Source organism: Drosophila miranda, assembly GCF_003369915.1.
Source record: "Drosophila miranda strain MSH22 chromosome Y unlocalized genomic scaffold, D.miranda_PacBio2.1 Contig_Y1_pilon, whole genome shotgun sequence".
Lineage (NCBI taxonomy): Eukaryota > Metazoa > Arthropoda > Insecta > Diptera > Drosophilidae > Drosophila > Drosophila miranda.
In genome coordinates, this window is record NW_022881603.1 from 28,205,149 (window position 1) to 28,226,687 (window position 21,539).

At 54.9% G+C, this 21,539-nt stretch overlaps 2 protein-coding genes across 3 annotated transcripts; one reads left to right on the forward strand and one right to left on the reverse strand.

Annotated features, from left to right (window-relative positions):
• The first annotated feature begins 338 nt into the window (after positions 1-338).
• Positions 339-1,124, forward strand: LOC117190644 (NADH dehydrogenase [ubiquinone] 1 beta subcomplex subunit 3-like). 2 transcript variants are annotated; one of them, XM_033395690.1, is made up of 3 exons: positions 389-551; positions 622-762; positions 828-1,027. In XM_033395690.1, exons 2-3 carry the CDS (start codon positions 639-641, stop codon positions 1,010-1,012), a joined length of 309 nt encoding a protein of 102 aa, XP_033251581.1. In that variant the 5' UTR covers positions 389-551; positions 622-638; the 3' UTR covers positions 1,013-1,027. The 2 variants fall into 2 exon arrangements, 1 of the variants encoding a protein (XP_033251581.1); XR_004473780.1 differs by having other exon boundaries at positions 339-514; positions 622-1,124.
• Positions 1,125-3,155: 2,031 nt separating this feature from the next.
• LOC117189957 (mRNA export factor-like) lies at positions 3,156-20,282 on the reverse strand. The gene is made up of 2 exons (XM_033395037.1): positions 19,842-20,282; positions 3,156-3,840 (listed from the first exon to the last, which is right to left on the reverse strand). The coding sequence occupies exons 1-2, from the start codon at positions 20,250-20,252 to the stop codon at positions 3,208-3,210; spliced, it is 1,044 nt and encodes a 347-aa protein (XP_033250928.1). The 5' UTR covers positions 20,253-20,282; the 3' UTR covers positions 3,156-3,207.
• Between the last annotated feature and the right edge of the window lie 1,257 nt (positions 20,283-21,539).

The window sequence follows — 21,539 nt, forward strand, 5'->3', positions numbered from 1 at the left end:
ATTTCCAATGGTAGTGACAGTGTTTTAAAGTAAAGTGATCTATTAAAATAACCACAAACACAATATATAAGTTAATTAAAAGAATCGCTATTAATATATAAATCCTGCAAATATTACTATTACTTATTGTGTAACTAGAGAAATTAAATGAAATATAATTCATGTATATTTTCACTTAAGCACGTTTACAAATTACAAATGTTCTACGGATTTACGTTTAAATAATAAAGAAATATTCGTAAAATTAAATCTAGCGAACGCTTTTTTCAAATATCGATAGACGTTATCTTCAGCACAATCTTTTTGTAATTTTTTAGCCCCTTTAAGCGATATATCGATAAGTCAGCTGGGAAACCCTATCGTCCCATTGATCATCTCTAGACAACTGTGTGTACTTTATTAATTTTATTTTTCTGATATTTTCTCCGAAATTCACATAAACAAGGGTGCTATTACAGTTAAAGTTGAATTTAGAGCCTATTGTGCTTAATTCCTATTCATTTTATTTTGCCCAGTAAGCCGAAGAACTTTCAAAACATAAACATTCTTATGTAATTGTTCAGGGATAGGTTAAACTTGCAAATTACACGAAGAATCTAATTGATTTGGTTTAAATTCCAGCAAAGGCACAGCAAACAATGGGTGGACATCACGGAGAACCCTTCAAGGTGCCACATCCATCGATCTACAAGGTGGAAAACGTGCCACAGCTGGTGGAAGTGAAAGAAGCTCTGGGTCGCCAGGGATTGAGTGATCCATGGCTGAGCTAATTGCATTCAATTGCGATGTATTTTCTGTCCTATTTGATATTAATTGCTTGGATTCTTTTAGGAATGAAGCCTGGCGCTACGAGAAGAAGGCCTTCGGCACCCACAGATCTCGTCTGAACGCCTTTCTCTTCCGCGGTCTCGGCGTTGGCTTTTGCGCCTTTCTTGCGACCATCGCCGTCGAGTACGGTTTGGGCATTGGCAAGGGCCAGGGCGGCCATGGGCACGGTCACGACGAAAATTAAATAAACCTGTGTTACGCTCTGAATTAATTTTATTCGCAAGTTATACTGTCGATACCAACCAGCATGCCTATACTAAAGGGAAATCGGTGGAGACCGCACTACATTCGGTAGTAGCTACCATTGAGAAAGCCCTTCACAATAAAGAGTATGCACTGGGAGTATTCGTGGACATCTCCGGAGCATTCAACAACGTGGCTCCGGAAGCAATAACAAATTGCTTGGTAGCAACTAATACACACCCAGCAATCAACCTGTGGATAAGGAACCTCCTAGGTTGCAGACGGGTGCAATCAGAGTGGGGCACCGCTTCCATGGTGAAAGAGGCACACAGAGGCACACCCCAGGGTGGAGTCCTGTCGCCCCTCCTGTGGAATCTGGTGGTCGACGACCTCATCAAGAGATACGAAAGGAAGGCCCCAATAATAACAGATTATGCGGACGACATAAGCATACTTATTACGGGTGTTTGCCCATCGACCCTCAGCTCACTAATGCAACGAACACTCAGGGAGATACGCGAGTGGGCGGAAGAAGTAGGACTCAGTATCAACGCGGACAAGACGGACCTCATCCTCTTTACCAAGAGGTACAAGGTACCGATATGGACCCCCCGAAGATCAATCAAACTAGGCTAACCCCAAAAACACAAGTCAAATACCTGGGCACAGTACTGGATAGTAAACTGGCATGGAAACCCAATGTATTGGAAAGGGTGAAGAAGGCCACCATTGCGCTCTATGCATCCAAGAAGATGCTCAGCAGCACATGGGGCCTATCTCCGGCTCTGATGCATTGGATTTACATCTCGGTGGTGCGACCAACTCTGCTGTATGGAGTCTTAGTGTGGTGGCAAGCTACTGGAAAGAAAACGTATCATAAGCTTATGGAAAGGACTCAGCGACAGGCTTTGCTCTGTATTACAGGGGCGCTGAGGTCAACCCCAACAAAAGCACTCGAAACCCTACTTGGAATCGAACCCCTAGACATCCACGCCCGTCTGACTGCAGGAAAGGCAGCACAACGCCTCATCGCTTCAGGAAATATGTCGCGACAAGAATACGGGCATAGTTCAATTGGAAGGGAAATGAACAGATCAACTGATTACATGACCCCCCAAACATGCCTCGACGTAAAAACAACTGCATCCTTGGGACCTGAAGACTGGAAAATCGGAAGAGACCAAACGGAGCACCTCAATATATATACGGACGGCTCCAAGATGGACGGAGGAGTAGGAGCGGGCCTATACTGTACAGACCCTGAGATAAGGCTGTCATATAAGCTACCGGACCATTGTAGCATATTCCAGGCAGAGGTTTTTGCCATCAGGAAAGCAGCGGAAGTCGCTCTTCTCACTGAAAGAGCACACGATGCGGTCAACCTATTCGTCGACAGCCAAGCGGCGATAAGATCCATGCAGTCGTCCGCAGTCAGTTCCAGAAATGTCTTGGCGAGCAGGGAGGCACTAGATACCCTAAGCACGACAAAGTCAGTGCGGATCTACTGGATTCCCAGCCACCAGGGCATCGAAGGGAACGAGACGGCGGACGTACTAGCTAAGGAAGGCGTCGGGCTGGCGAATACGAGAACCGAGAACGTGCCTGTCTCCCTCAGAACGCTGCACAGCGATCTAGAAAAGCAGGCCGGATCACAAACCGAATGTAGGTGGAGGAGTACCACCGCCTGCAGAACCTCGAAAATCATGTGCAAGGAACGCAATGACAAACTCAGCCACTACCTGCTGCACCTACCACGGAAGGACTGCAGATTATTAGTGGGAATATTAACGGGCCATTGACTGGCTGCGGCGCATGCAACAAAGCTAGGCATCACAAACAGAGACAGTTGTAGGAAATGTGACGAACCTGGGGCAACCGAAACCCTGGAACATCTCATCTGCAACTGTCCTGCTCTCTTAAGGGCAAGGAGGAAGTACCTGGGCGCCCCAGTGCTGGCATCACTGGAAGATGCCTCCAAGAGGACGCCACAGCAACTACTGGCCTATGCGAAAAATACCTCGATCCTCGAGGACTTCAAAACCCACTAAACACTGCCGCGACGGTTCATACCCCCCCCCCCCTATCCGGACAACTAAGGGCCATACTGGCCTATGTGGGGCCCCCTCTGAGGGCCGTCCGGGTCAACCTAACCTAACCTATACTGTCGATTAACTCCAAACTAAAACAAGCCTCCAATCAATTGATCCTTGGCTTTAATTCCTCGTAGCACGAGCGCAAGAAAATTTGTGTCTTCTTTCCTGGATTGAAGTACTCATGGCCCTTTGACCAATCGTATCCAACCGCGTAAGCGTATATTTGGCCATTCGAATTAAATCCGCACTTGGTTATAGACTGATCCATGGCATCGCTAGACTTGAGCTTAGTACGGGCGTCCTTATCCCAGAAGCTGAATGTGCCATCAGAGCCGACTGTGACCAGAGTGCCATGCACCGGATGGAATGCTATGTCGTTTACGGCGTAAATGTCCTGGAAGCCAGAGGTGCTTGTGGAGCGATGACACTTGAACGTGAAGTTATCTTTGGGATTAGCCGGATTCACGTATTGGATGGCCACGCGACCCTCAATACTGCCCAAAGCGTATCCAGTGGGCTCTTTTTTCTTATCCCTAAAAATCGATATGGAGCGATGCTGATATTTCAATGGACTCTCCTGCCGCTTGTACTCGCTAGGAGTGTTCTGCAACGAGTATATGATTAGGCCCCGCGATGCAGTGCCCACAACGGCCATGGGATACTCCACATCCGCACAATAGCAGCGTTCAGGTAAGTTAATTGCCATCATTGGGTTGGGCGATCGGGTATCCCAAAACTATTTAACAAAGGAATTAGGTTTTACTGGGCCGTCAGCCATCGAGTGCTACAGGGGGACAACTGTGAACTCGGAACTGAGGCGCAGCCGCTCCGGTTAGTAATACCCGGTGCGGTCTGCGTCTCACACCCCCCTAGGACACAGAGGGTTGGGAGCGAACCGTCACCCGCCGTAACTGTGCACACCGGTGGAAGTGCGACTATACTCTCCCCGTGAGGGCGGCTGGAAACAGGTCCGAGGACGGTCATGTCTCTGCTAGGATGCTGGCGAATGGTAGTCGGGCGGAGAGAAGAAAACTCTCAGTGAAATTACCCCAATCCAAGGTGACACTGTTATATGCCGAGGGATGCATGGCCGGGGGGGTGCCCGGTCGCTAATATGCGGACTCTGGATACCTGCCGACCTCCAGTTTAAATCAGGCTTCCCGGGGCAAGCGGGCTATGCCTCGGGTGACCATCCCCTTCCCGCCTACTCGTGGGAACTACTATGCCAAATAATAAATATATAAAAACCAACAAAGCCGCAAAGGAGCTCGGTACTCCTCTTAAAGTACCGGAGGGACAAGCCAATCCCTCTGCACCAGCGCCTGGGAAACCGGGTCCAAAGAAGACGGGGAAGGAGACTGAGTCTGTCCACCGTCGTCAGGCAGCAGCCGCAGCGAGGGGGGGCCCGAAAAGCCAATCGGGTCCTTCCAAGTCGGGTGGCTCCAAGGGCGAAGCGGATACCGAGGTGGCTGCCAAGCAGAGCGTAATCGCGGCTGGTAAGCGCACCGGGACCGAAGAACCCATGGGAGCCCCGGCGGGCAGCGTCTCTGCACCACGGGGAGGAAAGCCGTCGTACCAGGACAGGAGACGAGCATCCTGTCCAACGAAGACCCGAACTTCAAGGCGTCAGCCGAAGGAAAGGAGCAGAGGCTGTGGGCCTGCTCAATCCTTCCACTGCCCAACAAGCGGCAACGCTCAGCGGAGGACCCCGCAAATCAGCCAGGCCAAGCCCAGCAAGCCAAGCGGGTGAAGACCCACCTCACGAACCGGTCGTTCGCTGAAGTGGCGAGGGGCAAGACCCTGATCGGTGTCCTGGACAGGGGCGCCGAGGACGGCCATGTCCCTCGCGATAAGTGGCACCTGGTGGAGAACGAGCTCCAGGACCGGTTCCTACTGGAACTGGAGGAGAACGGCGGACCAAAGTGTGAGGACGCGGGTGGCATCAAGGCAAGGTGAAAGCCATCGCCTGCCAAGACGCTCGCTCTGCGGCCCTCTACATGAAGGCGGTGGCGGCCCTAAAAGAGGTCTATCCAGGGGCGAAACTGGAGGCCGTGAAGTGGGAAGATGTTCCTAGTCGCCCGAGAGCCAGAGCGTGGGTCTCGGCTAAGCCTGCAGAGCCTGAGAAGATCCTCAGGTTACTGCAGGTCTGCAACAAGAAGGCTACAAGAAGGTCACCATGATGTCGGACGACATCTTGGACGACTACGCGTTCGACGAGAGCGACCTAGCCAGAGGTCTCAGCCACATCGTTGTCGGGGAGGAGCCGGAGTCCCCAGACAGCGATCTAGAAGCAACAATGGTGGAGGCGAGCCTCAGGAATGTCGTTGACGCTCCTGCAGATAAACCTCCACCATTGTAAGACAGCATGCGCTGCTCTACTGCTCCACCTGGCCAAGGGTGGAGCCGACATAGTCCTCATTCAGGAGCCCTGGATCCTCGGAAACAGGGTCTCCGTTCTGAGCACTTCTGACTACAAGCTATATGTAGCTGAAACCGCAGGTAAAAATCGTACCTGCATTCTTGCAAAAAGAAAGTTGCACAGAGTAACGGTCCGTTCTTTTCCCGTCTGATGCAGCTGGGCTGGCTCAGCGGTCGGTAGGCTCGCTGCAACAATATTTGTATGTTGCCCCGACGACAAGTAAGAAGGCACGGGTTGGGTCTTGTACTGGTATGCTAGTATGCTTTATTGGTATCTTAAGTCTATCTTACGCTATTCCGACTCCGGTGCGGGTTCTCCTCGTGGTTCTCCTCTGTGGTTCGATGAGCGTGGCGCTCCCTGGGCCCCCCACGGCGTCGCCGAGCGGGGCACCGCCGGCTCTACTGACTGGGGCTAGCGATTCTTGGCACGCGGCCCAAATCCGCCTCTCAGTCAGGCGCCTGACGCGTTCGCTCTCACTCGACTCCCTTGGCTTTGCGGCCCGAGGGTGCCTCACTCCTGGTGGGTTGCGCGTCAAGCGTGGCACCGTTGGTTCAAAGGATTGGGGTCTTTGGCTCTTGGCTGCACGCTCGAGTCCGCCTCTCAATCCTCACACAACGTGTTCGCTTTCTAACGCTCTTTTCCCTTCGCTTGGTCTCACTCTTGTCACTCACTGTGCACTTCACTCTTGCTAGCTCCGTTTGCTGACTGTCCCTTGTTCCTGGTCGCGGCCCTCCTCTTATAGGCTCGCTTCTGCGTCAGCGCCGCCGATGCCGCCTGGCGCTAACGGCACTTTCCGCCATGCGGTGCCCGTATTTTTCCATCGGCGTTCCTTCATTCCCTTGTCGCTTTCCAACAGGACCTGGCTGGTGGCGTGATCTCATGACCATATTTGGTCATGCGCTGGGCCACTGCCGGCCCGATCCCGTCATCCCGCGGCTCTCTCTCCAGGGGTCCTCCCCTCTCGTTTTGGGTCACCGGGAGAGCTCTTTTCGGGAATTCGCCGCCTCCGGATATCCCCGGATAACGGCCGTTAGCGCTTAACCCTGCACTGCCCCCTACGTGTGGGAATAGCTTTCCTCACACTTCCCCCTTTTTTTTTATTGGCGGAAAACCCCGGTTTTCCGCGTCCCAGGTTTGGGATGCTTCAAAAACCCCGCGCGACCGGTGCGCGTGCTTTGTTCTCGACCCGGGTGCCCCCTGGCGCCCTCTTTCGGCTTCATGCCTTGCGGTGTTGCCGTACCTCTCCGATGAGCGCGATCGATTCGATTCCCCCTTACCGATAGTTCGCATAGGAGCTTTTTTTTTTTTGCCCCGCCCGGTATGGGGTACGGTCGCTATTCTGACCTACTCGATATGACACAGCGTTGCCCTTACGCTCCACTCGATACAGCGTAGGGTCGTTTCTGTGCTCTACTCGATATGTCGCAGCGTGCGTATTCTACTTCCGGATCGCGAATTCCTCAATGGACTGGAAACGCACTATTTTCTCGCGATGCCGGGTGTTTTCTTGTTTACCTTGTGCGCGTCTGGTTTTTCCTACTACCCTTCGCTGGGCCGCCTGCTTTCCGCCGGCCCTCTGGATGCTTCGGGTAAGTTTTCCTCCCGCTTTGACGCCTTCCGCCGCCTTCATTCAAGCTCCCCCGATTACCCGCTGTTCCTCTGCTGCAAGGTAAGACCATGTTTTTTTTTCTTAAAACACCCCTTTTTTTTGGTTTTTTTTTTCCTTTTTACTTGTTCTTGTTTTCAGTTACTTTCTTCTCCATTCTTCTTCTCTACTCTTCTTTTCTCCTCAATAACTAGCCCGGAATCCCTCCTGCCGGTCGGTGGACCCCAATAGCCGGTACCGGACGCCCCCGTCGTTGACCAGACGCTTCACCTTCCTTGCGGTTGGTTTTATCCGCGCGAGAGAGCGCGTGACGACGGCCGGCCACTCCTCGCGGTTGACGGCCCGCCACCGTGAGTTGTCCGCCGACCTCGTCTGGGGCCACGATGCCTGGCGCTGGAGCTCGGGCCGGTGCGCCTCCGCCCGCTCCCCTGGGCACGACGACTGTCGGCCCAGCTTCGGACGCTCGCCCTGGCCGGGTTCCGGCCATCGCCAAGGACCTCTCTCCCATGGCTCGGGTGAGTGTTGTTCCGCGGCCTCGTCCTTCTTCGCTTCCGCCGTTGCTCTTGCGCCGTCATCCGCTTCGCCGTCGGCCGCCACCTCGGCTTCGGGCGCCGCCGCTGGGCCCTCCGCCGTCCGTGATGTTGGCGTGTTCGTCGTGCCCTCCGTCTCGACCTCTGCCGTCCTCCCGGGCGCCTCCTCGGGCACCTCTTCGGCGGTGGGTGCCACCGCTGGGCCTGTCGACTCCTGTGGCCGTGCCCGCCGCCTCGGGTCCCGCTCGTCCCTGGCGCGTGGTGCCTCCTCCCACAGTCGAGCCTCCCTCGCTTCTTGCCCGGGCTGCTGGGGCGCGGGCCCAGAGGCCCCGATATGTGCAGCGTTTGCACGTGCCACATCATGCCGTCTCGCACCGCGGAGCGCACCTCCTGCGAGACGAACGGCCCGATGGCGGCTCCCTGTGGCCCGTGCCAGTGCTGCTGCTGCTGATGCTGCTGCTGCTGCTGCTGATGCTGCTGACGCTGCTGCTGCTGCTGCTGATGCTGCTGCTGCTGCTGCTGATGCTGATGCTGCTGTTGCTGATGCTGCTGATGCTGCTGCTGCTGACCCCCTTGACCGCGCGCGTCGTCAGCCGGCGGCCGACGCCGGAACAGTTCTTCCTCTGCCCCCGGTGACGGTGGGGCCTGCGGCCGTGGCTCCTCCTCGGACTCGACGTGTTCAGGGGGTGGCTGCCAGAGCTCCTCCTCCTCCACCTCGGCTCGTCGTAGCCTCTCCTGCCACTCCTCTTCGGGCGACTGGACTCGAGCCGCCTTCGGCGCTGGTGGGCACTCCGCCTCCTCCTCGTCGCTGGAGATCACCGCCAGCCCGCCGGCCGCGCCCTCCGCCCGCGTCGCCCTTGCCTTCTCCGCTTCCGCCCGCAGACGCGCCGTCTCCCTTTGCTCCGCTGCGTCGACCCGGCTAATACACCGCCATTGGTGCGCGACGTCTCGCTCGTGGCGCTCCGCCTCCGCTTCTTGCGCCGCCTTTTCAGCCTCCTGTGTGGCCTTCAGCCTCTTTGCCAGCGTCAAGGCGTCCTCCCATACACGCCGTTGTCTCCGCTCCTCCGCCGCCGCGGCCAGCGCGAACCGCCGGTGCCATTCCGCGAGGCGTCGTGCCTCAGCGGCCGCGTTATCTTCCGCGATGTCGGCCTGCGTTGCCTGCGGCTCTTTGACCGCGGTCTCGATCGGCGTTGTCTGCGGCTCTTTGACCGCGGTTTCGGCCGGCGTTGGCTGCGGCTCCTCGACCTGTGGGTCTGTCGGCCGCTGATCCCCTCGCCGCGCCGTCGACCTCCCCCTTGTGCGTGCCGACGACTCCTCTTCCTTGGCCGTACGCGTCGAACGCGTGGACGCCCGCTTCGAGGCCCGCTCACTGGGCTCCTCCTTCCGCGTCTCCGTGCGCCCCCTCCTTCCTCCCTCAGGCCGCTCCTCGCGCTTACTGGGGTGGGGCTTCTCGCGCTTGTCGGTGCGGGGCTCTTCGTGCCTGCTGGTCCGGGGCTCCTCGCGCCTGCTGGTCCGGGGCTCCTCGCGCTTGCCGGTGCGGGACTCCTCGCGTCTGCTGGTCCGGTGCTCCTCGCGCTTGCCGGTGTGGGGCTCCTCGCGCTTGCTGTTGCGGGGCCCCTCGCGCTTGCTGGTGCGGGGCTCCTTGCTACTGCTGGTCCGGGGCTCCTCGCGTTTGGTGTGGGGCTCCTCGCGTCTGCTGTTCCGGGGCTCCTCGCGCTTGGTGTGGGGCTCCTCGCGTCTGCTGGTCCGGGGCTCCTCGCGCTTCGCCTCGCGTGCGCGTTCTCTCCGTGGCGCCGGCTCCCAGCTCACCAATTCTAGGTCACTTTCCGCCTCGGTGTACCCCGGCGATACCATGGGGGACACCGTCGGTCCCATGGATCCCGCGGTTGAGACTAGCGGTGAGGCCAACAATTGTAGCTCCGGGACCTACTCCTACTCGACCTTTGCTCCTCGCGCTCGACCTGGTACGCCTGCCGCCGACTTTGTGTATCACCCATAGCCTGATACCCGCGGCGAATCCATTTTCGCTGCTCCGCTATGTACCTTATTAAATGCTGCTGCATCTTACCCTTTTTCTTTTTTCCACGTGGTCAACTTTTGAAAAGACCTGATCGAGCGCTGCTCCCCCCTTTATAAGGGCTCGTGCCGGTGTTCACCGTTCCCTGTAACGGTGCCTTACATGGGCCCGTGGGACGGCTCTCTCTTGCTTTCCAGCTGGCTCTCTCGCTCGCTCCCGTTTTGAAAATTATCCGCGCCTCTCGCCGCGTTAACCCTAGGGTGCCCCCTGATTTTGTTAGCTTTCCTTCGGTTCCCACTTTTCTTCCTTTTCCCCTTTTTTTTTTTATTTGCCCCTTTCTACTTCCAGGTCTGGCGACGTGTTGCCCGGCTCCGCCTTGGATCTGGTAAGCCTCCCGAGTTCTTGGGTTCCTCATCTCACCTTGCCTTTCTTCCAGCCCGTCCTTGGGTTCCAGTCCAGGGTGCTGACCGATCTCCCAGCTCGTGACCAATAGGTCCTCCGACCTTTCGCCCGTGCTGCCAAACATAGGCCCGCCCCCCGTGGCCAGCTCCGCCCGTCTCTGGATCGGCTTAGACGCGGATGTCACCCCCGTGCAGCGCCTCGGACCCAGGGATCATCCGATTCCCCAGCCGGTAGACCGCGCACGGGCGGCATCCGCTTTTGTCCCGCCATCCCCGACGTTAGCAGCTGGCTTCGATGCCCTGGACCCGGACCCGAACTTCTGCTCATCTCGGAACGCCCTTCTCGGGCGCCCCCTCGTCCGTCGACGCACCACGCAACCCGCCCCCCCTGGGATAGTGGTAACCCGGGTATCTTCTACCTTCTTTGCCTTTGATCAGTTCCAATTGGCTGACGAGCTAATCCTCCTTTTTTTTTCTTGTAGGTCCAGCTTTATTGGTCCGCCGGCCGCCGTCTGCTGCTCCGTTTTACTGAACCTTAGTTGTAAGAGCATCCTGTACGGCCTTGTCCTGCGTGGCATCAAGTTGGGCCACCCGCTCCTCCCTTGTGGGCGATTAATGTCCTGCGTGACACGCGTGGTTCTTAGTTTTATTGAACCTTAGTTGTAAGAGTAACTCGTACGACCTTGTCCTGCGTGGCATCCAGCTGGGACTCTCCTTTCTGCCCCTGCCGTTAGTCTCTGTCTTCCGTGCTCGTCCACCCTTCTCCGTATGCCTCGCCCGTTGCCCCTCCTTGTGCGTCGTCTACGCTTCGGCTCCCGGGCCTGTTTTAGGGGTTCCTTCCCCGGGTTGTGGCTTCAGGTCCCCTATATGGGCGGTCCGCGTCCGTTTCTCGCTGTCCTTCTTTAAGTTACAAATGACCGGGGACACGAAATCCATTATGGTGTAGGGCCCGTCATATTTCGGGGCCAGTTTTGCCGCAAACCCTTCGGCCGCGTTGGATAGATGGTGTTGCTTGGCCCATACCTTGTCTCCAATCGTGGGTTTCCACGCTCTCCTCCTCAGGTTATAATACCTCGCCTGGTCCTGCGCCGCTCTTTCGAGATTCCGCCTCACCAGTTGAAACACCTCTCTCATTTTGGCCGCGTTCTCTTCCGGAGTGTGCGTGCCCTGTCCTGTGCCCAGCGCTTCCTCATCGTATAGAGCCTTTGGTAGCTTCGGCTCTCTCCCTTGGACCACGAACGCCGGCGAGTACCCGGTGGATTCGGACACCCCTGAATTTACGGCCAACATTATCTCTGGCCATTTCTCATCCCAGTTCCTCTGGTTCCCTTCGGTGAACTGAGCTATCATAGTTTTCACTGTCCGGTTAGTTCGCTCCGTCGGGTTCTCCTGAGGCGTGTACGGGGCCGTGAACTGATGCCGTACACCCATCTGCTCCAAAAACCTCTTAAAAGCTCTACTGGTGAACTGGACGCCATTATCCGTGATCACCACCTTCGGCACGCCAAACCGGGACACGATGCGCTCTCGGAACGCTTTCGTTAGTGCTTCCGCAGTGGCCTTTCTCAAGGGGACCAACTCGGTCCATTTCGAGAACCGATCCACCATCACCAATAACATGGCATTCCCATGCTTTGACCTGGGCAGAGGGCCCACGAAGTCGGCACACACCGTTGCCCACGGCTCTTCTGGCACTTGTGTCAGCATTTTCCCGGCCGCCTGCAGTTGACTTGGTTTGTAGCGTATGCAGCTTTCACACTTTCTCACGTATGTCCTCACCACTCGGTGCATCCCCGGCCAGTAGTATCGGGCGGCTACTCGGGCCATCGTCCTTCTGCCGCCCGCGTGCCCCGCCTCCGGCGAGTCGTGATTCTCTCTTATAACTCTCTCTCTTAGATCCTTCGGCACGCATAACTTTCATGATGCTATCTCCTCTTCTCCAGCCCGGTGCGGGATGTGCCGGTATATCCGGCCTGCTTCCTCGACGTAATCCGGATATTTCCTCGGGTCCGTCCTCCTCCTCTCTTTGACCTTTTTAATCCATCCGCACTCTGCCTCCGGTTCGTGTCCCTTTTCTGCTTCCTCCTCGGTGGTTCTCAGGCATCGCTCCGCCAATGGCTGTCGGGACAGTGCATCCGCCACTACGTTCAGCTGCCCTTTCCTATATGACACTTCGAAGTCGTATTGTTGTAGCTCCAGCGCCCACCTGGCGATCCTTCCTGTTGGGCTCTCGATGCTGTTCAACCATTTCAACGCCATGTGATCCGTGACCACCTTGAAATGGTATCCCTCCAGATAGGGCTTTAGCTTTCTTATAGCCCATACAATGGCCAGACACTCCTTTTCAGTCGCCGAATAGTTCTTTTCTGCGCTATTCAGAGTCCTACTGGCGTATGAGATGACCCTCTCGCCCTTCTCCGTCTCTTGCGTCAGGATCGCCCCCAGTCCGTAGTCGCTGGCGTCCGTCTGGAGCACGAATTTCTTTGAGAAATCTGGGCATGCCAACACCGGATCTGCTGTCAGCCGACTTTTTACGTCCTCGAACGCTTGTTGCTGTTCCGTTGACCATTCCCACTTGGCCTTCCTCTTCAGCAAAGTGATGAGGGGCTGCACCAACGTGGCGAATCCCTTTACGAAACGCCGGTACCAGGAGGCCACGCCCAAGTATTGTCGTAGCTCTTTGACACTCGCTGGCGGCTGCAACTCCTTAATGGCCGCCACTTTCTCGGGATCGGTGCAGATTCCGTCTCCCGTTACCAAATGCCCCAGGTAACGTAGCTCCTTCCTAAAAAATTGACACTTGTCCACATTTAGGCGCAAGTTGGCGTTCTTTAACCGTCGAAAGACTTCTTCGAGGTTGCGCTTGTGCTCCTCCTCGGTACGGCCGATGACAATGATGTCGTCTTGGTACGCGAACGCGTGTGGCATCATCTCGGGGCCTATCACCTGGTCCAATGCCCTCTGAAACGTAGCCGAGGCTGAGTGGAGTCCGAATGGCATCACCTTCCACTGGAACAGCACTTTGCCGGGCACCGTGAACGCGGTGAACTTTCTACTGCCTTCCTCCAGTGGTATCTGCCAATATCCGTCCTTTAAGTCCAAGCTACTGATGAACCGTGCCTGCCTGAGCTGGTCCAAAATATAGTATATTCTTGGCATGGGGTACGCATCCTTGATGGACTTCGCGTTTATCTGTCTGAAGTCCACGCATAATCTCCCCTTTCCCGTCTTCTTTTTGACCATCACGATGGGAGAACTGTACGGGCTCTTCGATGGCTCAATACACCCTCTTTCCAGCAGTTCGTCAACCTGTTGCTTGATTTCGGCTTGCATCTTGGGATTTTTGGGATAGTAGCGCTGTTTGACCGGCTGTGCATCACTCATAGAGATCGTGTGTGTAGCTATGTTCGACACTCCCTTCAGTTCTCGGAACTCTTCCAACTCCTTTGCCAGGAAGTTTTCAACCGACCCCTCCTCCGCTTGCGTTCCGTCGGATGCGGGCTCGACAGACCTTCCCGTGTTCGCTACCACCGCCACTGACAGCTTCTCCTCCAGCCGCCCCTGGCGGTGGCCTCTCGCCGGGATCACAATCCTGTGTCCCGCACAGGTCACCTCTGCTCCGACCGCGGCGAGGAAATCCCATCCCAGAACCAGCTCATCTATTACTCCGGGCAACACGAGAAGCGGGATTGTAACGATCTTGTCCCCGAAGGCCAGCTCCACCTCGATCTGGGAATTGATTTCTCGGCTGCGTCCGTCAGCCAGCCGCACCAGCTTCCTCGTCTCTTTCTGTCGCCCCTCTTCCCCCAGTCTACTCGCCGCCTCGCAGCTGATAAAACTGCTTGTCGCCCCGGTATCGACCGTTGCTTTCCAGTTGCTGCCCGCGATCCTCACTACCGCCGACAGCTGGACATCCTCCTCCGTGAGTTCTCCTATGAGCTTTGGAGGGCTTCGTCTTGCGACCCTGGCACGGCCCTCCGCGGCTTGGGTCGCGGGGCGTTTCCCGCTTTCTGGCAGCACTGCCATGTCGGGGCTCCTACCTTGCCGCACCTCCAGCAGAATGTTATAGGTCGGCCATCGCATGCTTGTGCCCAATGGCGGTCACTTCCACATCGTCGACACGCCTGGGCTGGGTTTTTCACGAACCCAGCCTCTATGTTCGTGTTCGCTTGGTCGTCCCGCCGCGTTGGGACCGGCCTTTTTTCCCTTGTCGACTCAGAGCTGGCTGTCGTGTCGCCCTGGCAGCGGCGACATATCTCCGTTACCGCCGGACGAGCGAACGGATTGTTTGCTTTTGCCTTATTCGCCGGACACTCCCGTTGGAACTCCAGCCGGTCCCTCTCCAGAGCCTCAAACCCGTCGGCCAGCGTCATCATGTGATCTAGGTCTCTGCACCTATGTGGCCGGATGAACACCCTCAGATCGGGCATGCTATTGTCTCTAATGAGCTCCAACTGCTCTTCGGGCGTGCATTTTAGTGGCCGCATAAGGGTCTGCATCTCCACCATGTAGTCCTTGAATGGCTCTCCCCATCTTTACTTCCTCAACCTCACCTCCTGGAGTAATTTTTCAAAATACCCCCTCGGCAGGAAGTATGCTTGGAAGCTACGCGCAAATGCGTCCCATGTCTGCCACTGCCTGTTGTTGGCTACAAACCACATGAGCGCCCGACCCTTTAGCAGCTCAGGCATGGCTCGCGGAATTAGATTCAACTCCAACCCGTACATGTCGGCTGACCACTCGATCTGTTCCATGAACTCGAGTGGTTTCGCCGTTCCGTCGAACCGAAACGACCACTCCCTGACCTGCTTGGCGACGTGGGCAAAACTCGAACTGGGCGGTCTCGTGGTTTGTTCATCTAGTCCCCGTCGACGATCCTCCCCTGCTCTCCCTTCTTCCAATCCCTGTGGGTTTCTCGCGCCCCCCTGCTCCGGCTGTGCTGGCCTGGTTGGCCTCTCCCCACTCTCTGCCCGCGGTCGGCTAGGCGACCGGCTTTTCACCGGGACCGCCAGGCTCGCGATGAGCTCCTCTGGGGTCTCGGACGGCCGTCTCCACAGCGTTACTTGCTCCGCACTCGCCGGCAGCGTCAGGCGCTCGTATGGATCCGCCCCGTCCTCCATTTGGGCCGCGGTCACGGCTCCTCCCGCCTTCATCTCCCAGGCCTCGAGCGCGTCCGCATACTCCGGTTCCTCTCCGTGTTTCTCTATCCACTCCTTGAAGATTCGGCGCATCTCCGTCAGCGTGCCTTCCAATCGAAGACCGCACGCCCGCGCGCACTGGACCAAGTCCTCTTTCCTCAATGAATGAACTCCTCATTCTTATGCCCTCGCGATACCAAACTCAATACCGCCCTTCCCAAATGCACTTTGTCTTTTGCTTGTCGAGAGGCCCCACGTTGGGCGCCAGTTGTCACGGTCCGTTCTTTTCCCGTCTGATGCAGCTGGGCTGGCTCAGCGGTCGGTAGGCTCGCTGCAACAATATTTGTATGTTGCCCCGACGACAAGTAAGAAGGCACGGGTTGGGTCTTGTACTGGTATGCTAGTATGCTTTATTGGTATCTTAAGTCTATCTTACGCTATTCCGACTCCGGTGCGGGTTCTCCTCGTGGTTCTCCTCTGTGGTTCGATGAGCGTGGCGATCCCTGGGCCCCCCACGGCGTCGCCGAGCGTGGCACCGCCGGCTCTACTGACTGGGGCTAGCGATTCTTGGCACGCGGCCCAAATCCGCCTCTCAGTCAGGCGCCTGACGCGTTCGCTCTCACCCTTGGCTTTGCGGCCCGAGGGTGCCTCACTCCTGGTGGGTTGCGCGTCAAGCGTGGCACCGTTGGTTCAAAGGATTGGGGTCTTTGGCTCTTGGCTGCACGCTCGAGTCCGCCTCTCAATCCTCACACAACGTGTTCGCTTTCTAACGCTCTTTTCCCTTCGCTTGGTCTCACTCTTGTCACTCACTGTGCACTTCACTCTTGCTAGCTCCGTTTGCTGACTGTCCCTTGTTCCTGGTCGCGGCCCTCCTCTTATAGGCTCGCTTCTGCGTCAGCGCCGCCGATGCCGCCTGGCGCTAACGGCACTTTCCGCCATGCGGTGCCCGTATTTTTCCATCGGCGTTCCTTCATTCCCTTGTCGCTTTCCAACGGGACCTGGCTGGTGGCGTGATCTCATGACCATATTTGGTCATGCGCTGGGCCACTGCCGGCCCGATCCCGTCATCCCGCGGCTCTCTCTCCAGGGGTCCTCCCCTCTCATCTTGGGTCCCCGGGAGAGCTCTCCTCGGGAATTCGCCGCCTCCGGATATCCCCGGATAACGGCCGTTAGCGCTTAACCCTGCACTGCCCACTACGTGTGGGAATACCTTTCCTCACAATTTTTGCTCCCAAATTTCAGCAATGAAGACCACACCGCAGTGAGCCTCGAAGGCCAGGAGCGCTCACTGAGGATCTGCTCCGCATACATGGGGCATGAACAACCAGACCCCCCTCCACACGCGCCTTTCCGAGCTCTAGTCGCAGACTGCTCGGCCAAGAACATCGGCCTAATTGTGGGGTGCGATGCCAATGCACATCACTGTCAGTGGGGAAGCACTGACACAAACGAAAGGGGTGAGTACCTTTTCAGTTACTTATTGACCACTCAGATGGTCTTATTAAACCGGGGTAGTGATCCCACCTTTATCATTAAAAACCGCAAGGAGGTCCTGGACCTCACGCTTGCCTCTCATGAGATACAGCGTAACATTGAATCCTGGAGGGTCCTGGAAGAGCACTCCTTCTCGGACCACAGGTACGTGGAAACTGTCTTCTCCTTCTCAGTACCGAAGCCAGTCCGATTCCGGAACATCAGGCGGACAAACTGGACTCGGTACTCTGATTACCTCTGTCGTGTTCTCCCTGAGCCCCCATCTGAGGAGGAGTTCTCCACGGAGGCCACGACTCGTCTTCTTAAGATCTTTACCGACGCCTGCAATAAGGCGCTCGACAAAGCATGCCCCTCTGGCAAGAACAGAGGCCGGAAGAAACCTGAATGGTGGAATCCGAAACTGGGTGAACTCCGGAAAGCCTCCCGGAGACTCTTCAATAAAGCTAAGGCTGAAAACGTTGAGCAAAACTGGGCCGAATACAAGGCCAGTCTGTCAACCTACAACAAAGAACTTAGAAAAGCTAAACGCGCCTCCTGGCGTAAGTTCTGCAGCGAAATCGAGAGTAACTCAGAAGCCTCACGCTTGCGCAGAGTTCTCTCGAAGACAACACCCACCCTGGGCTACTTGAAGAACACCGACCAGTCGTGGACTACGTCCAGCGAGGAGTCGCTAAATCTTCTCCTAAATACCCACTTCCCTGGCTGCGATGAAAACAGACCCAACTACCTCGCAAATCCTTCTGTCGCCTCAAATGCCATCCTGAGACTGCTAAGCCAGGAGAACATTTCCTGGGCGATCAGAAGCTTTAAACCCTACAAGTCCGCGGGGCCAGACGGCATTTTCCCTGCCCAAATGATTCACGCGGGACATAAAGCCATTAACTGGCTCAAAATAATTTACGAGGGAATCTTCTCCCACGGGTGCATTCCTGACACCTGGCTTCAGACCAAAGTCGTATTCATACCCAAGGCAGGCAAGCCCTCGCACACTGCCCCAAAAGATTTCAGACCCATAAGTCTATCGTCTTTTCTTCTAAAGGCGATGGAGCGGCTCCTGGGGCTGCATCTAACGGCGTGCATTCCGTCCAGTCTGATCTCAGACTCCCAGCATGCCTATCGGAAGGGAAGATCCACCGAAACGGCCCTACACTCGATCACATCGATCATCGAAGCGTCCCTTAATTTTAAGGAGGACACCCTAGTAGCCTTCCTCGACATAGAAGGCGCCTTAAACAACATCCATCCGACCGCCATCACGGGCGCACTGACGGATCTGGGCGTTGACTCCAGGACGGTGAGCCTGATCGATCAGATGCTACAATGCAGGACGGTTGAGGCATCACTGGGGACGTCAACGTATACCAGATTTGTCAGCAGAGGCACACCGCAGGGCGGAGTCCTCTCGCCCCTCCTATGGAACGTGGCAGTGAACACACTGATGCGGTAGATAGAGGGGGGTGGCTGCCGTGTGGTGGCGTACGCGGACGATGTTGCCATAGCATTCTCCGGAAAATTTCCGCAGACGTTGTGTGAGTGCATGACAAGTACTCTCACGAAAATGTCGAAATGGGCAGACAAATGCGGGTTAGGCGTCAACCCGTCTAAAACGGAACTGGTGCTTTTCACTAGGAAGTACAAAGTTCCGGTACTGATTCCCCCAAGACTATGTGGGGAAACGCTAGTCTTCAGCAACAACGCCAAGTATCTTGGCCTAATCCTCGATAGAAAGCTCGATTGGAAATTGAGCATAGAGGATAGAGTAAAGAAGGCCACAGTGGCCCTCTATACTTGCAGGAAAGCCATCGGACTAAAATGGGGAATGACCCCCTATATAGTTCGGTGGCTCTACACCGCCATCATACGACCAATCATGCTCTATGGAGTGGTGGTATGGTGGCCAGCCTTGGACAGAAGGACATGCCTCAATAAACTCAGCAGAGTTCAACGCATGGCAGAGCTATGCATAACTGGCGGGCTACGCACTACTCCAGGGGAAGCCCTGGATACTGTGCTGGACCTCCTCCCTGTGGATCTCATGGGAAAGAAGGTGGCAACACTTTCCGCCCTCAGAATGAGAGAAGCCAGACTGTGGAAAGCATCCGCGGTTGGGCACTCGGGAATCCTGATGAGACTCCCGCAATTACCAGAGAGGACAGATTACTGTATCCCCAGTGATCACCTCTCGACGCCCTTCCAGTAGTGTGTTCCAAGCGGAGGTTGATGCCATCAAGGAGGCCATTTCGATCGTCTCCAAACTACTTCTAGATACGCACTTAGTGTGCGTCTTCTCGGACAGCCAAGCAGCTATCAAAGCTCTAGGCTCAATATCGTCGAACTCAGCGACTGTAAATGACTGCCGCAGGTCTCTGCACGAGATCGCAGAGCAGTTAGATCTCTTCCTTATATGGGTCCCCGGCCACAGGGACATCGAGGGGAATGACGCCGCCGACGAGCTAGCCAGGCAGGGTACTACGATTCCTCTCCTATCGGAGAGGGAGCAAGTAGCGATGCCCTTGGCTACCTGCAGGCTCCTAACGCACGAATTGTTCGAGCAAAATGCCAATAGGAGATGGCAGCAAACCGTTTCCTGTAAAGTCTCAAGATTGATATGGCCATATCGATCGAAGAAGCGCTCAGCAGAGCTGTATAAACTCAGCAGAGCACAGTGCACTGCAGTTACTAGAGCCATTACGGGACTGTCAATCCCTCATAACGACTTCTGCAGGAGTTGTCGCGACGAGGAGGAGGAGGAATCGGTCCCCCACTTCTTCTGCCACTGCCCAGCCCTTGGAAATCGTCGTCTTCGTATTCTCGGGGCCGCTTTCCTCACGGACATTCCGACCTGTCCGTAATCAAACCAGGGACCTTGTCCAAATACATCCAAGCCACCGGATGGGACTGCCCTTAACCTGCAGTAGTATGCTCTCACGGTTCGGGCAACGCGAAGGGGCACATGCCCATGCGGCAACACAACGGACCTTTTATAGGTCCAAGTGAGCTTGGGGGCGGGAGGCTCTTATCCCCCCCCCCCCCCCCCCCCCCCCCCCCCCCCCCCCCCCTCCCGGCTACCGCCTTAACCTAACCTAACCTAGGTTTTACTATATTGGAGCTGAGGGAATGGCAGAGGCTTACCTTCAATGTTTTATCCCAGGATCCTGTCATCAGACACGTGTAGTTCGGCCCCTTTACCATGTGACATGTTTTTACTGGCCCATCGTAAGCCGCCACTTGCATTACTTGATCCGATCCCAAGTCCCAGAGCTTTACTTGCTTATCGCAGGACGCCATAAACACTTTCGTACCATCGTCAGACCAGCACACATCGAGCACTGGTCCGCCCATTGATTTGATCGATTTTGGCACTGTTGCTCCATTCTGTTCCACCTCCCAACAACGTACGCTGCTGTCCCAGCTGCCGGCAATCAGGAAGTTTTTGGAAGGCAATGTGCTTGGGCTGAACTCCAATGCCGAAACAGAGTCGTCGGGCGGCGATGCCACCTCGAAATCGTTCATGCGATTCGATGATTGTGTGGCCCCAAACATGATTTTATTCCTTAAATGTCGCAAAACTGTTAAGTTTTTGTCGTTGTCGTCGCGAATGTTGTATTGTGTATTGCTTAAAGATGAGAGCTGATTAGAGATGCTAAATATATATCAATACATCGATAATATATATGTGGGTAATATTTTTTAGACTGGCGAAATTATTATTGTGTGGATTTTTTGTATCATCTATTATCAATTGGGAGATAGTTTACGATATTTTTGTGCTGTTTCACGTCGCGAGATAAGATGTGCCGACTTTTATTTCTACTCATCGATGCACAGGGTAGCTGCACAAACTTATCGGTATTTTTGTGCGATAAGCGGAACCTATCGGAGTTTTATTTTTTTGATTGGCATGAAAAAAATCATGGTTTTCAGTCATAAAATCATCTAGATACAGTAGTATACAGTAGAGGAACCTGCCTCTGGTGAATTGGTGAATTCAAGTGAAAGTAGTTTGCAAAATGTTAACATCAATGAGACGGTATACCAACATTCTCACTCCTACCTAAAACCTGTTGCAGATAACACTCTTGTATAGAGTGCCAATCATTTTCCTTGGAAAATAAATATCAGGAATGCTCTTCTGAGTAAAATAAGACACAGGCATTCCGCGCATAGCGGATCCAATCGATTGGCAGGACTGTCCCGATCACGAAAAGACATGTCAGACAGATCGGCCATACAGAAATAGACATGTACCTTAATTATTTGCAAAAGCAAAAGTTCAGTTCGGTATATCTCGACAAAATGGTGAAGGACCTACTTAATGGTGCCAGTTTTTTCCCAATTTAATGATGTAATGGGGTTTGATTTATTTAGAAATTATGGCAAATCACAGGTCGTGCTGCGAATACCCTATTTTATTTACAGTCACGTCACACCAGCTATATGGCTGGTAAATATAGCCAGATCGAGTGTAAATCGTTTCTTTATAAAAGTGCAACTGAGGACTCGTGCTTTACAGCTGCCTCTGTTCACCTGCTTTTGTTTATATCGCCGAGTATTACTGTATCGAATGATGAAGCCATATATGAAAGTGGTTTAAGTTACTTTTGTATTGCATCATCCCTCAGTAGAGGAAGGGCTGCATCATCTTAACGAAACTCGAAGAATACGTTTAATTCTGCACCACTGTTAAATATTTTAGGGATGTTCTTGGACGATTCTAAAAAGAGTTCTAAATCACTAAAAAGAATCCCACTTAAAAGCGAATGATATAAACGCTTTATCTTTATATACTGAGGCATCGTATCCTGTTTATACCGCCTAGTACCAGTAGAT

What these genes read in the sequence shown, in the direction of transcription:
- LOC117190644 (XM_033395690.1), top strand. Translation starts at nt 639, where the DNA reads ATGGGTGGACATCACGGAGAACCCTTCAAGGTGCCACATCCATCGATC. An exon ending in GGGATTGAGTGATCCATGGC is followed by an intron (nt 763 to 827) that starts TGAGCTAATTGC and finishes GCTTGGATTCTT; the next exon opens with TTAGGAATGAAGCCTGGCGC.
- LOC117189957 (XM_033395037.1), bottom strand. Translation starts at nt 20,252, where the DNA reads ATGTTTGGGGCCACACAATCATCGAATCGCATGAACGATTTCGAGGTG. An exon ending in CCTGGGATAAAACATTGAAG is followed by an intron (nt 3,841 to 19,841) that starts GTAAGCCTCTGC and finishes TTTGTTAAATAG; the next exon opens with TTTTGGGATACCCGATCGCC.